Raw genomic sequence first — 14,198 nt, 5'->3', positions numbered from 1 at the left:
AAGCGAAAGTTGCCTTTATAGACATACATACACCTGGAGCAAATCACTTTCATTCATTGGCTAAAAACTCTCTTCCTTCTTTTACTTTTCCTAAAACTAATACCTACTTCAAATAATGGCCTTACAATCCTTTTTCATGAATTCTGATTTTTATAAGGACCATTTAAATACCTAGATCACAAATAGAGCTCACCAGCTTACCAGTGTCCTGGGAATGGTTCACAGTCAATCATTGTTTTCTTGGTTCTCTCACCAGAATATAGTTTAAGATATTTACAAAAATCTTATTGCAAAGCTGGATGGTGACCTTAAATAATATATGTAACTTTTTAAAGTGATCACAAAAATAAAAGTGAGCGATTGAGTCTCACTTTTATTTTTTGAGAAATATTTTACTTACTGAAATTATTAATGAGATATAATTTTCTCCCAGGATTAAGGTCCCAAGTTATTTTTATTTAGTCCTCCATTTTTAGTTTTGTCATGCACACAGAGTTTAAATTAGGCATTTTTAGGTGTCTTGTTGCTTCCATAATTCATTATGAAATTGCTTCAGACCTAAGAAATTTTGTGAAGAACTTTTAAATAATTTGGGGTATGACCACCGATGTTTTGTTTCATATATTTTCCCAAGTGTAACATTAATATGTAAAGCCAAGAAACAGCTTCATAAATAAGTAGCTTTATCAAACTATTAAACTGTGTAGGAACTTATTTATATTAAAACAGAAAAGACTAAGAAGTTTCCAAGAGCAAAAATTTAATCTACTGAATTTTATCAGTTGAACATTTTAATGAAGTTGCAGGAGAAAAACGATGGTCCATGTCATCAAAAAGCAGTCTTTTTCTGTTTTCTTTTCCAGTAAAGAAGTCTGCCAAGCTACAGATATCATCATGTGTCCTGTGTGTGATAAATACTGTCCATTCATGAGGCTGTCTGACAGCTGTGTTTATGCCAAGGTAAATCCAAACAGGCAGCATATTAGGTGGATTGAATTTGACATACACCTCCCTGAGGGACCGTGAGTAACTATATTCTCTGTCATTTCCAGTCTTTCATATGCAAGCTAATGTTGTAGGATACACTTATCGCCATCATTCAGTAGTCTAATGCAAACATCTTTTTAAATGGACATATGTGTTAGTCAGCTCTTCGCCACTGTGACCAAAATACCTAACAAGAGCAACTTAGAGAAGGAAAAGTTTATTGTGGTTCACAGTGTCTCAGGTTCATTCCATGGTTGGCCAACTCCATTGCTCTGGGATTGAGGTAAGGCAGAAAATCATGGGGAAGGGCATCGTGGCAGCCAGAAAGGGGGAAGGGAGCAGATTCTAGGGACAAAATATATTATCTCCAGAGGCACCCCCCCCCCGTGATCTACCTCCTCCAGCCATGCTCTACCTGTCTGCAGTTACACATAGTAATCCATTCAAATTGTTAATCCAGCCAATAGGTTAGTCCACTGATGAGGTTACAGCTCTGGTTATTTATTGTTTCACCTCTGCATATTCCTGCATCGTCTAACATGAACTTTGTAGGTGATACATCATATTCAAACCATAACAACATGTATTTAAAAGATAGGTTTCTAGGTAACACCACAAGAAGCTAAAGCATGGCACAGTGCAAAGAGAAAAGTTCAAATTTTTATTGTTATTTAAAGTAACTTATTTGTATTGTTGATGACACATTGAGCAATGATATAGGTCTCTCATAATACTGTATATTCTGAGAGAATTGGTGTGTTTTGTGTTGTTTTGCTCTTGTAATCCTGTCTACTTCTTTTTACATTTAAAAAATATTATTCTGATAAGGTGTGTACAGGTTTCACCAGACTGCCAAAGGGATCCATGACAGGAAAAATGACTAAAACCCATGCTCTAAGTATTCCTCTACTAATACAGGACCCTGGGTATTCTTGTGTTATTATTGGAGACTGTCATGAGCAAGTCTTTTCATTAACATACACCAAATACATTTGTGTCTTTCTACAATGTCAGAATTTATTGAATAATATATTCACAAGCTACACCATTTTCATCAGTGGCAGTTCACTGAATACTTGTGAGACTCACGTGGTAATCATAAGCTGGACAATCACAGGTTCTTTTACTCCAATTTTAATTTCTAATATCTATTAACACTCAAGTCACACATTACACTTTATACAAATATATGTGTATATTTAATATATATATGTATATATAAATATATATATATATATAATATCTATCTATATACATATAAAAGAAAGGCTAAGAAAGGATTAAAGGTACCATAGGGATTCAGGAGGATGAACTAAGAGCAAAGGCAGAGAGAGAGATACAAATGTAAAGAGTCACCGTAGATGGTCAGATAAGATTAGGAACTAGCCAAAGAACTTGTTCAGGGTGCAGAGCTGTCAAAGTGAAAGAACGTATTCTAAGCCAAGGTCCAGATGAACAGCAGTGTCAGCTTGGAGTGGGCCATGTGTAGTCATCACAGGCAGGAGAAATCACTCTCTACTAAGGCCCAAGGACAGAGATGGAGGTTCATTGCTGTGTCAATTTTTCTAGGAAGGACTTGTGACCAGTGGCCAGGTGATGGGTCAGGATGCTGCCTTATCCAGTCTTGGGGTGTCCCTCCTTTTATGGGTTTCAAGTGAGGGGATTGCATCATTTGGTGGTCTGGTATATTCAATAAGCTTGTGGGACTGGTTTTTTTTTCCAATGTGAGTTTGATATGCTATACCCATGCAATTGTGTGCTCCTGACTAATTTGATAAATTCACAGGGGGTCATTCTTAATAGCATGATTGATTGATTTATTAGTTTATGCCTTATGGTTGTGCCAGGCAGATGGTGGTTGTTTACTTGTACAAACGAAGTGTGGAATTATCCCAGCTCAGCTCTTAAACTCAGAATGGAGTAGTGTATGGCAAACTACTGCTTTACAAAATGGAGTCACAAAGGTCTACACACAGCCTAAAAACTGTTCTATACATCATGGAATAACTCAGGGAGGGCTCAGCCTGCTCTCCACAGGGACACATGACATACATAGGTTTGGATTTTTTAACTGCTCTCTGCTACTTATCTGGGAACAAGTTATTTAACCTCCCTGAAGCTGAACTTTCTCATCTATAAAATGAAGAACATCAGGTTTGTTTCACATGTTTGTTTTAAGAAGTGAGGTAAAATATATACTGAGCATAATGTCAGTAAGTAATAGCTGCCATCATTTCCCCCTCTTTCTCATCATTATAGTGAACAAGACTGTGATTCACAGCCGGCTCAGCTGCTTACCTCATTGACCTTGTACATATACAGCTTTTCTGAAACTGAGTTTTCTCGTGTATAAAATGCAAGTAATACATATCTTCTTTCCACTCCATTGGCATGTCATGACTGAAGAAGACAGTGTATGTGAAAGTGCTTTGAAAAAAAAAAAAACATGGCACCATTATTTCCATCAGATTTTTGTTATGTCCCTTTCTCAGGCTATGCCTTACTTTATTATTGGACACATTTATCTAATCCCAAGAGTCTTTTTACCTAGGGGCAATGTCACTAATGGAAAAAAAAAATTAGCTGGAGTTTGGGTTAATGGACTCTTTTTCCAAGAATCACTGCATATGGATTTGCCCAAATTCCAGATATAAAAGAGTTGGCAGATTTTATTGAACCTCTGCAATTACTGCAGCCTGGATCTATCTAATTACTCTGTTGGTCTTGTACATTTTTGTTCCTTTTAAATGAGAACATTTGAAGGGAGCCCAGATCCCGCCCATCCAGGATGTCTTTAGCACTGCAGGTGGCTGGTCCCTGAGGTTCAGGGAACCACAGAAGTCAGCTGTGATTTTAGAAAGATTTAGGCTTTTAGTATGTGTCACTAGGAACCAGAAAAGCACAAGACACTTTCCTCTCTTTGGTATATGAGAACAAATTTAACAGAGTAACCTTGGAAAACAGAGATTTGGTGAGGATCAGAAGTTCTTTCAGTAATGGAGTTTTATTTAAAGGTCATGAGATAACCCTGAATGACTCAGGTTTTAAAATTCTGCTTTGGGGAAATCTCAGAAACAGAAGCTGAGTTTCTTTGGTTTAGGATTTTTTTTAAATTTATTTATTTATTTATTTATTTAATGTAAAATTATGCTTGGGTAAAGTTCTCTTTAGGAGAAAACATTAATAATTCTTTAAAGGGACCATCATGAATAGTTTAGAGTACTTAAATTATATAGGGGCTTCTATTAGCAGTTACTCTCCCTAACAAATTATCTAGAACAATAATAATTTTAACAATAGTCTATAGTTATAATAATAACTAGGTAACCCACATTTATTATTTCTAATTCTCATAGGAACTTCAAGGTAATTATTATTATCCCCATTTTACTCAGAGACTCAGAAAGATAAAAACTATTCATCCATGGGCATACCACATTAAGTAGTCAGGCCTTGGTTTATCAGACCAGAAAGCATATCTTCTTGACCTCTGTGCCTCACTGAGCTATAAGATGTTTAGGTTCTGAATCTAACATGTGTTCTTGCCTTGAAACATAACAAAATGAAGAATGACAGAATTGAGATGTCCAAGGTTTCCTTAGAAACATTTTATTACAGCCTGACGTGGTGGCGCAGGCCTGTAATCCCCGTGACTCAGGAAGCTGAGCCAGGAGGATTGCAATTTGAGGACAGACATAGCAGCCCAGTGAGGCTCTTGCAATTAAACAAGATCCTCTCTCCAAAAAATAAATAAATAAATAAAGGGGAGGGGAGGGTTGTTGTTGGAGATGTACTTCTATCCCAGGTATAAAAAAATATTATTAGAAATGTCAGAGTGGGGCTGGGGTTGTGGCTCAGTGGCAGAGCACTTGTCTTGTGCATGTGAGGCACTGGGTTCGATCCTCAGCACCACATAAAAATAAATAAACAAAATAAAGATATTGTGTCCATGTATAACTAAAAATATTTTAAAAAGAGAAATGTCAGAGTGGTTTGATGGGACTTCAGGTGCACATGAATACTGGATGGAACAAGAAGATGGTTGCAGCTTTTTGTGAACACAGGGCCTCTCCACCTAGAACTGGCCATCCAGGTCCCCAGGGGTCTCTCTCTGCCCACCCGTGCATATGATCATTCTGTGGATGAGTTCTCTTCTCATAGCTGACTGCTGTGACTCTAGGTTTCTTCTTTTATGTCCTTAAGCATATTTTTTGTGCTTATTTTTTGTGGCTGTTTTAAATCCTCAATATGTTGATATAGAATATATGCTATTTCAGAAAGTGTATATTGCCTAGTTGAGAATTTCGGGGAGGGGGGGGAATTGTCTTTCCCAAATATTCTGTTATTTTGGCCTGTGGGCCAATACATCTAGAACAGTAAATACTTTGAAGGCCAAAGTCCAAGCCCTTGTCTGTGCGTCCTGGTGAGTTACAGAGAGGACAGTGTGGCCCAGGTACCACTGTGTGCTGCTTCTCTACCAGAGGACATTTCTGGTCAGTTTCATTTAAAAACCTGTTTAAATGTAAGAAGAATTGGGATAAGCACTTTCCCTTGGTTGACTGTGATCCACCATCCTTGGGTTTTAAGAGAGAATGGACAGCTGACCAGGCAGCACCTACTTTCCCAATGCCCCAGGCAAGTAGGAGGTTTGGCTTATTGTAACTTATCTGAAGGAGGGAAACTAACTGTCCAAGGACCACTTGGAGGCAAGACCATAATATACATATTTTTTCTAACCTGTGCTCTCACTCTGCCACCTACTGCCCCCGATGTCACCACCATCACGCACACACAACATCCTTCCAAGGCAACTTTCTGTCTTCCCTGGGTCTTTGTTTGTTTTCTTTTGTTAGCATCTGGAATCTACTATCCTGCTTTTCTGTGGTCTATTTTGGCAGAGGGTAGCATCAGCATAGTAGCTTACCGTTTTACTAGGAAACAGAAGCCCCTGTTAGTACCTCACCCAGTCTGATTTACCTGCTACCAAATTAATAACACAAGCAGAAAATTGTCTCCCTCCAAATGTTTGCAGCTCTGTCCTAGGGAAGTATTCCAATTGGTTCTATTTTGAGCCACATGCCTTTTGGGACCAGTGTGAGAGAGATCTGTTACCTACAGAAAGGAGAATAGAGGCAAAATGATCAGGGCAGCCAAAACCAATGACAGCTACAATTCATTCCAGAACCTATAATAATGGTAAAAATCACCACTTCTACCAATTACTCAGATAGAGAGCATAAACCAACTACGTGCCACCAGAACTTTCAGGCATATCCCTCTGGAATATGAAATACATGGGCTTTAGATGTTTGTTTCACGTTAGGTGTTTGGATGGTTCCTATCCCTCCTGTGTTCAAAGAAAGAGAAAGTTTAAACTTTTGGTATAATATGAAATACTTTATGCTCTGAAAACATGAAAAGACCTGCTAATACTTGGCACATTCACCAAGGGACAGTACAGTATACTTTATAGGGAACTATAAAATATTTTTTAAAAGGCTATGCTTTATGAACCCATCAGTTATCATTTCAATTTGACATGGACATTGGTGTGATTTATACTGGAGGCAGAAATGAGCTTGGCAGTTACGCAGTAAGAATAGAGATTTTTTGCTTTTCTGCTGTGGTGTTTGCAGTAGACTATATTATTCTAGCGATAAAGTATTGCTAACTGTCTTTGTGTTGTGTGCAGTAGGTAAATATAGTGATTACTGGAGGCTTTAATAAGGGTGGAAATGGATTTTGTTAATGTTTCTGGTCTCTTGCCTTTATAATGCTGAAATCCACAGAGAAACCCAGAAAAAAATTTGCTCAAAACTACACAAACAAAATAGCCATGTTTTTGAAGTGAATAAATGAAGCATTAAAACAGAGCTTGGGGAGCTGGAAACCTTTAAACCAGCAATAGCAATACCTTCCTAGTCCTAAATATAGCTATATTCCTATTCATATGCATGTATAAGAGTTTTTGTAGTGCACAAAAGGGAATTCTTAGTAGCACCATTGGGGCTGCTGATATATGTTCAACTACATGATTCCCCACATAAAGGAACAAATTCTCTCTTCCATATCAGAACCATTTCAGTTTTAAAGGAACCCCTCTCTTTTTTATGGTCCAAAGGAAATATCCACTGAAAAACCCCTGCTAAACTCATCATAACTATTTTTATATAACTTGAAAAAAAGTGCAAATTTCCATATCATACATGAGAATTCAGCCTCTGATTCTACAATTTCCAGGTGACCCACCTTTTTGACAATGGAGCCACTGTCTTCTTTGCTGTTTTCATGGCAGTCTGGGGTAAGTATTCTACAACTACATAGAATTTGAGTTTCCCCCATATAGTCTCTGATATGTTCCTTTAGAAGTCTCGTTTTGGATGTGAAATAAAGAGGCTTAAATAGATTTGGTTGACTTTTCTATTAGCAATAAAATGGTCAATAATTCAGTTGCTTAACTTTTAAAGCACTTTTGTAGAGGTTAAACCTTCAACAATTTCATCATTATTCTCTTAGGATAGAATTCACCTTCCGATGGAGACAAAAATTAAGGTTATAGTATACCACAAGGTATACTATACTATAACGAACACCCATCTCAGTATGTAAAAGACTTTCTGGTGGAAGTAACTAACGTACAAGTGCCCACCTCTGACTTGCTTCCAGATCTAGATGAAATGACCCTCTCTAAACAAGAGCTATTCATAAGACTGAACTGAGTCATTTGATACCTGTTTAAGCTACTAGCATCAATCCACCAGATGTAATGGAAACGTTCAAATCCTTTTAAAAAGTAGGACTCATTTGAATTCTTAATTCCTTCATTTACTAGGCTATATTATTTAGAGTCAGATTTTCACCCTGTTTTATAATAAAGTTGATTTAATAATATCTACATCATCAAATAATTATAAATGGTATGGAAAAATGTCTGGACAATTAATAGAAAACAGTTAATATCAGTTATGTTTGCAGAGGGAAATTCATGGAAAAGTAAGTAAAGTGATGTTATCCTATATATTTTCAGTTTGGTTTGAATTTTTAAAATTATCATGCATTTATTCTACAACTTAAAATGTTGAAAATTGATGATATTACAAAATCCTACTAACTTTTAAGATCAGTCTCATGTTTTAGTTGTGTCTGGAATGAATATCAAAATCTTGTCCATTTTTCAAGGCCCAGCTGAAATTTGTTCCAATAAACAGCAATATCTTCCTCCTTTGAACTTCTAGGGGATTTTGTTTATGTCATTCTCAGGGAACTTATAATTATTTGCATAGACAACTTCTCTTACCTAGTAGGTTCTTAGTCCTGGAGAAACATTATTGTCATTGAAGACCTCATGCATTCCTTTTGGAGACAAAAGGATTCAATATGTATTTCTTGGGAGGGTGGATAGATGGATGGATGGAAAGAAGAAAAGAGAGAAGAGGAAATTGAAGAAGTTAACAAAAAAATATATCTATAATACAATGAATGCATTTAAATGGTCTTTTTTTTTGAGAAGTGGAAATGTAAAACCTTGTTCCCTTGAGGGAGCTTACTCTAGAGATTGTCAAAAGAAAATCATTCTACTTATCTATTAAAGGTTACATGTTTTGTGACTAACCCCTTTCAGCCAAGTAGGCATTTGACCCAAGATCAGTCAAAACAGGTGGATGAGTAGCCTGAGAGGCCTGAGGTTCTTGTAGGACCACCCAGGTTCTTCTTCTCAAGAGTATGAACTGGGTTATATACAGCAAGGGAGTTTGCAGCAGGAATTGACAGTAAAAGATGTAAGAGATCAGAAAGAATGGAGAAAAAGGGGGAAGAGATTGACAAACAAGGTAAAGTAGGAACCAGCTGGAATTATGAGAAGGTTGAATTTATGAGAATCAGAACCTAGAAACAGGATGAAGCAAAGAACTGGTGGAAAAGATAAAGAGTAGAAGATGCAGAAGCCAACTGGTAGTTAACTTGTAGAAAATGCAGACAATCCTCCGAAGATAAACAAAAAGTATTATCAAGTAATGTTATTAGGGGAGTATGGGATTGAAAATCCACAGTCTCTTGTGGCTGAGATCACTTAAGTCTTCATTCCCGTAGGAGTCCTGCATCATTCCTGCAAAGTCCTTGATGGACTTTGTGAAAAGCTCTCACTATTTGTGTTCCCCTTAATGCAACTGTGTCCCTTGCAAACAAAGCAGGCTAACCATAATTGAGCTTAGGCTATAGGACTGAGTTCTCATTCAGATCAAGAATGTATATCTTGTTTTTCTAGAACATATCAGCATTAGTACCCATGATCAAGAAGTATAATAGGACATGCAGTGCTTACTAAGCTTTGCCACCACTACAAATGAAGGGACTTTGGAAAATGTATTCATTTCTTAAATCAGTGGTTCCCAAACTTTTTTGGGTCATAGCATATATAGTAAATAAAAATAAGTAAATGGCATATGGATGGGCATGAAAGAGCTTGCTCACAGCCATGGGCAGGTCTCCCTAAACATGCTAGCCTAGAAACACCCCAAAGCCAAAGGGATTGTTATTATTTCTACATATCCACCTGCTAGCTTTTCCTACTATTAATCTACTGTGTAATGAGTTAGTGCTCTTCTGTAGACAGTGGTACCCTGGCATTATTCAGGAAGATTTAAAACACTAAACTCCCTCCCCCACTTCAGTATTTCTCCAATTTTAGATATACTTTGACTGTGATAATGGTTTATTCTCCCACAGTTTACCCCATGAGACTGTATAGAGGTAAAATTTCCAAACAGTGACATTTGGCTATTAGGCAGATATTATCATCTGTCCCCCAGTAACACCATTTTAAAGGATTATATCTCCCCCCCTCTTTTTTTGGAAATGGGAGAGACCTACACTGTGTGTGGCAAATAGGTTTTATTTTTCCCTTTGCCCACCTCAGCTGACTGGTGGTGGCTGCCTGGAGCATGGAGTTGAGAAGCTTCTAAGGTTGCAAGTGGGTGGATGGAGATTGGACAGCCCTGTGCTTTGGAGTATACTCAGTAAGATTCTGATAGATGTTCTGTAATAAACTTTGGGCCCAAGGGAACATTTTAGGGCCACTCCACCGCAGGCAAACCTGGCAAATTCTCCCTCTGAATTGCTTTGGCTTGGTTGAAAATTTACTGCTTAAATCCGACATTAGTCCCACAAATGTGCTCATTTTGAGGAAAAGAATGATCAACCCCAGGGGTTTCTTTGTAGAAAGGGATAGATATGCCTTTTGTTGAAATCTAGAATCACCAACAATAATAACAGTTACACTAGTAGCATATATTTATTGAGGACTTACTATGTGCTAAGCACTCTCCTAAGTATTGTATATGCATCATCTTATTTAATCTCTGCCGCAACCTCTAAGGAAGGTATTATTAATTTCCTCATGTGATAGGTGAAGAAACTGAGGCAGAAGCTAGAAACTGGCAAAGCCGGAAGTTAAACCGGACAGTCTTAGCTTCTCTCCTCTCCTGATAGGTTCAGGTACTGTTAGTAATCATTTGCTTTGACTTTGGGGATCTGCACTTTCAGATAAAGGGCTTTTATGCTTGTCCAGAGCCCCATTTATGCTGTTTTGAGATGGCGATGCTCTATAAAAGCATGTGCATTCTAGTGGAGCTCAGTTTAATGGCCTAAGGATCATCTCTTTTGATTGGCAAGTTGCACCATTTAAGAAAACAAATGCTTTCTATTTTCAGGAAATTGCTAGATACAGAGATGATGAGAGCAGGTATAAGTGGTTTACAAGACCTTGGACCAGGTTGATGGTCTGTTTTGTTGCCTTTGCTGTGTGTGTTTGCCATGGAAACACTGAAGCTTCATTTGGAACCAGTTCCCAGCAGCTGGGGAGGGCCTGTGGGTTGACTTTGTTCATGTTCACACGTGTGTGATAGCAGGACTCCTGGGGACCGAGGGCTCTGGGCTTGAGCTGCAGTGTAGCTCTTTCCTCAGTGCTCATTTTTGTTCAGGAAGAGTCAGGGGACAGAATAATTATGGACCAAATTAGCTTCTCTCTGGAGTAAGGAGGGAGATGGTGAGTCATTAGGGAACTAGATATTGGCAGAGACCTGGCAGGAAGCAGATTACTTCCCTTTGTTCTTTGTTTCTGGTTTCTCTCTCTCTCTCTGTCTTTCTCTTTTTTTCTTCCTCCTTTTTTTCCTTTCATTTTTAGTGTTGCCAAAAACTAAATTTATCCCCAATAACAAACAAAACAAGGTCCTCGGAGCTCTCCAATCAAAATGACAAGATAATGGTTATTTTAGTGAAAATTCAGATGCTGTATGATTCTGGTTAGTAATTGGCAAATGAAGTATGTCTCGCATTTTTAAAATTAATTTTAATATATTTGGCCTTTCATTCCTGGGTATTTGTGCCAATTTTATCTTTTATAATCTCATCAATAAATCCAACAAAATGGTGCTTATATATTCTAAATAGTAGACATTTACTATATCTACTATGTGTGTAGATGCATTTGCATATGGTACCCTATCAGTTTCTCATAACCCATCAGAAAGAAATCTCTAGCCCTGTTTTGTAGATGAGGCTATTGAGGCCCAGAGAGGTTATGCCACTTTACCCAAGAATACTCAATAGCTGATCAGTGGTGGAATCTGAATTTTAAAACAGGTCTGATCTGCCTAACTCCAAAGTCATACCTTAGAGTGCCCCGTGTCATGTACCTTCAATAGGGCACATCAGTCAAAAATGTCATCATCTTAGCAGACTGCATATTTGTTGCCACTGAGTGCTGGGTATGCAAAAATGACACCATCTCTACCCTTAAAAATCTCATAATATGTTACAAGAGAGTTTGTTATTATAATCCAAGGTAAAGCCAATTTATAATGGGTCGGCGAGGTCTCCTCTAGTCAAAAAGGAAAAGGAGAAAAACATTCACTCAAAAGGATATATTGGAAACAAGTCTTCCCTTTGCCAGGCAAATAAGTGGGATTGAGGGGAAGTGTGGAGGCCATCTTATCAAAGACAAAGGGGAGGTTGCATGTTTGCTGTGACAGGGACACGGTATGTGTCTGTTTCATAGGACAGCTGCAAGAAAATGTCACTGATGGAGTAGCTTAAAACAAGAGGAATTCGTTTTCAGAGTACTGGAAATTAGACCTACATAATCAAGGGGTCAACAGGTTAGGCTCCTTCTGAGGGCTCTGAGGGGATTCTGGATGGCCAACAGCCCTGGACCTTCATGGACTTGAAGCTGCATGGCTACAGTCTGTGCCTGTGTTCACCTGACATTCTCCCAGTGAGAGAAGTTACCTTTCCACGGCTGCCTTCTTATAAGGGTACTAGTCATATTGGATTAAGGGCCCAGCCTATGCCAATTAAGACCTTGTCTTAGCTAATTATATCTACAACGATCCTATTTGCTTAAGGTCATATTCTGAGGTACTAGAGCTGAGGACATCCACATTGTTTTTTTTTGAAGGGACACTATTCCACCATTGCCATGTACATGTTGAGAGTGGAGGTCTTCTTATCTTATGCCATTAATGAACCCTAATGGATATAGGGTTCTCCAAGTTATCTATTCTTGTCTTTCAGGAGGAGTAACATTTCATCCAAATTCATGAAGGTACTAACATTAATTTGTTCATAATAATATTCCCTTGTATTTTTTCATTTCTTTTAAGTTTATATGATATCACATTTTTTATTCCTAAAATTGGAATTCATGAATTCATATCTTCTTTTTTCCTATCTATTCAATTTAGAAGTTTAGCAATTCTATTGATTTTTAAAAAATAATTAGCTTATGATTTTAATGTGTTTCTATTGTACATTTTATTTTTCTTTAATTTCTGTTGTTATGTGTGCTGTCTCACACTTGAGTTTAATTTGTGGCATTTCTCCACCCACCACTCGACCCCCATGGTTGGTTCTAGAGATTAAACCCAGGGCCTGTGCATGCTAGGTGAGTGCTCTGGCACAGAGTTACATCCAGCCTACTGTCCTATTTTTAATTGCTTAAGGTGAGTGCTCAGTTTATTGATATGAGATTTTTTTTATTTTCAAATTTAAGAGTTTAATGCCATAAATAGCCCTTTAGCCCCATTTAGCTGCATCCTCCGAATTGTGTTTTCATTTTTAATCAGTTGAAAATATTTTCTAGTTTTCCTTGCTGTTTTTTCTAGGATCCATGTGCGTTGTTTAATTGCTGAAGACCTAGGAGGTTTTTGAGGTATCTTTTTACTAAATTGATTTCTAACTTAATTCAGAAGACATATTTTGTACAATTTCAATTCTTCTAAATTTAATGAGATTTGCTTTATGACCACACTGTAGTATATTGGCAAATGTTTCATGCACACTTGAAAAGATCATATATCCTACTGTCATTAGGTAGTCTATAAAGTTCATTTGGGTGTACTTGCTTGTTTATTTTGTTCTAGTAGTCTATATTCATGAGAATTCCAACCATATTTGTGAGTTTTCTCTTTGCCTTTCAGTTCTGGTAATTTTTACCTGATGTGTTTTAAATTTAGGATTATATCTTCCTGATTAATAGATGCCTTTGTCTTATGTAATTTTCCTCTTTATTCCTGGTAATATTTCTTGTTCTCAATTGCACTTTGTCTGAAATTAATATTGCTACTCTGATCTTTTTTGGTTTGGGTTTGCCTGGTTTAATTTTTTCCTTTCTTTTACACTTAATCTCTCTATGTCTTTATATTTAAAGTGGGTTTTTTTATAGACAGGCAATTGTAAATATTTTCTTTTAAAAAATCCAATCTAATAAGCTCTCTTTTTGTTAGAATGTCTATAGTATTCCAAAGTATACCACATTTAAAAATATCATTTGATTTAAATATTGATTTGATTTCAATATTTTATTTTTTATATGTGCCCCTTATGTCTCTGTTGCAGTGTCTTTTTAAATAATTGGATATCTTCATGATTCAGAGTCATCTGCACTGTTGACTAATTAGCTCTACCTTTTAATTTTAATCTTATATTGCTTATTCAAGGATCTATGATATATACTTTTAATTTATTACAGTCTATCAAATAATATAATGTTTTATCCCATGTAGTATATAAAAAGCTATAATTCTTCTCTCTTTTGTTCTTTGTGTTGTTGTCCTACATTCGATTACTATTTTGTCATGCATTTTGCTTTTATTGTTGTGGTATATTTTCCTTATACACATTATAAACCTCTCAATACATTGTTATTATTTGGGCTT

The 14,198-nt window shown here is 37.0% G+C and overlaps 1 protein-coding gene across 5 annotated transcripts in view; it reads left to right on the top strand.

The window, feature by feature from the left end:
- Ano4 (anoctamin 4) overlaps window positions 1-14,198 on the top strand; it is a 384,018-nt gene that overhangs the window by 313,634 nt on the left and 56,186 nt on the right. For all 5 annotated transcript variants that reach the window (XM_078052935.1, XM_021724481.3, XM_040279417.2 and 2 more), the window contains 2 exons: window positions 864-960; window positions 7,228-7,288. In XM_078052935.1, the coding sequence (XP_077909061.1) occupies window positions 864-960; window positions 7,228-7,288 (158 nt within the window). The remainder of the gene's footprint in view (window positions 1-863; window positions 961-7,227; window positions 7,289-14,198) is intronic.

Source organism: Ictidomys tridecemlineatus, chromosome 6 (assembly GCF_052094955.1).
Source record: "Ictidomys tridecemlineatus isolate mIctTri1 chromosome 6, mIctTri1.hap1, whole genome shotgun sequence".
In the NCBI taxonomy this organism is placed as follows: Eukaryota; Metazoa; Chordata; class Mammalia; order Rodentia; family Sciuridae; genus Ictidomys; species Ictidomys tridecemlineatus.
This window is presented reverse-complemented; position numbering and strand designations above follow the sequence as displayed.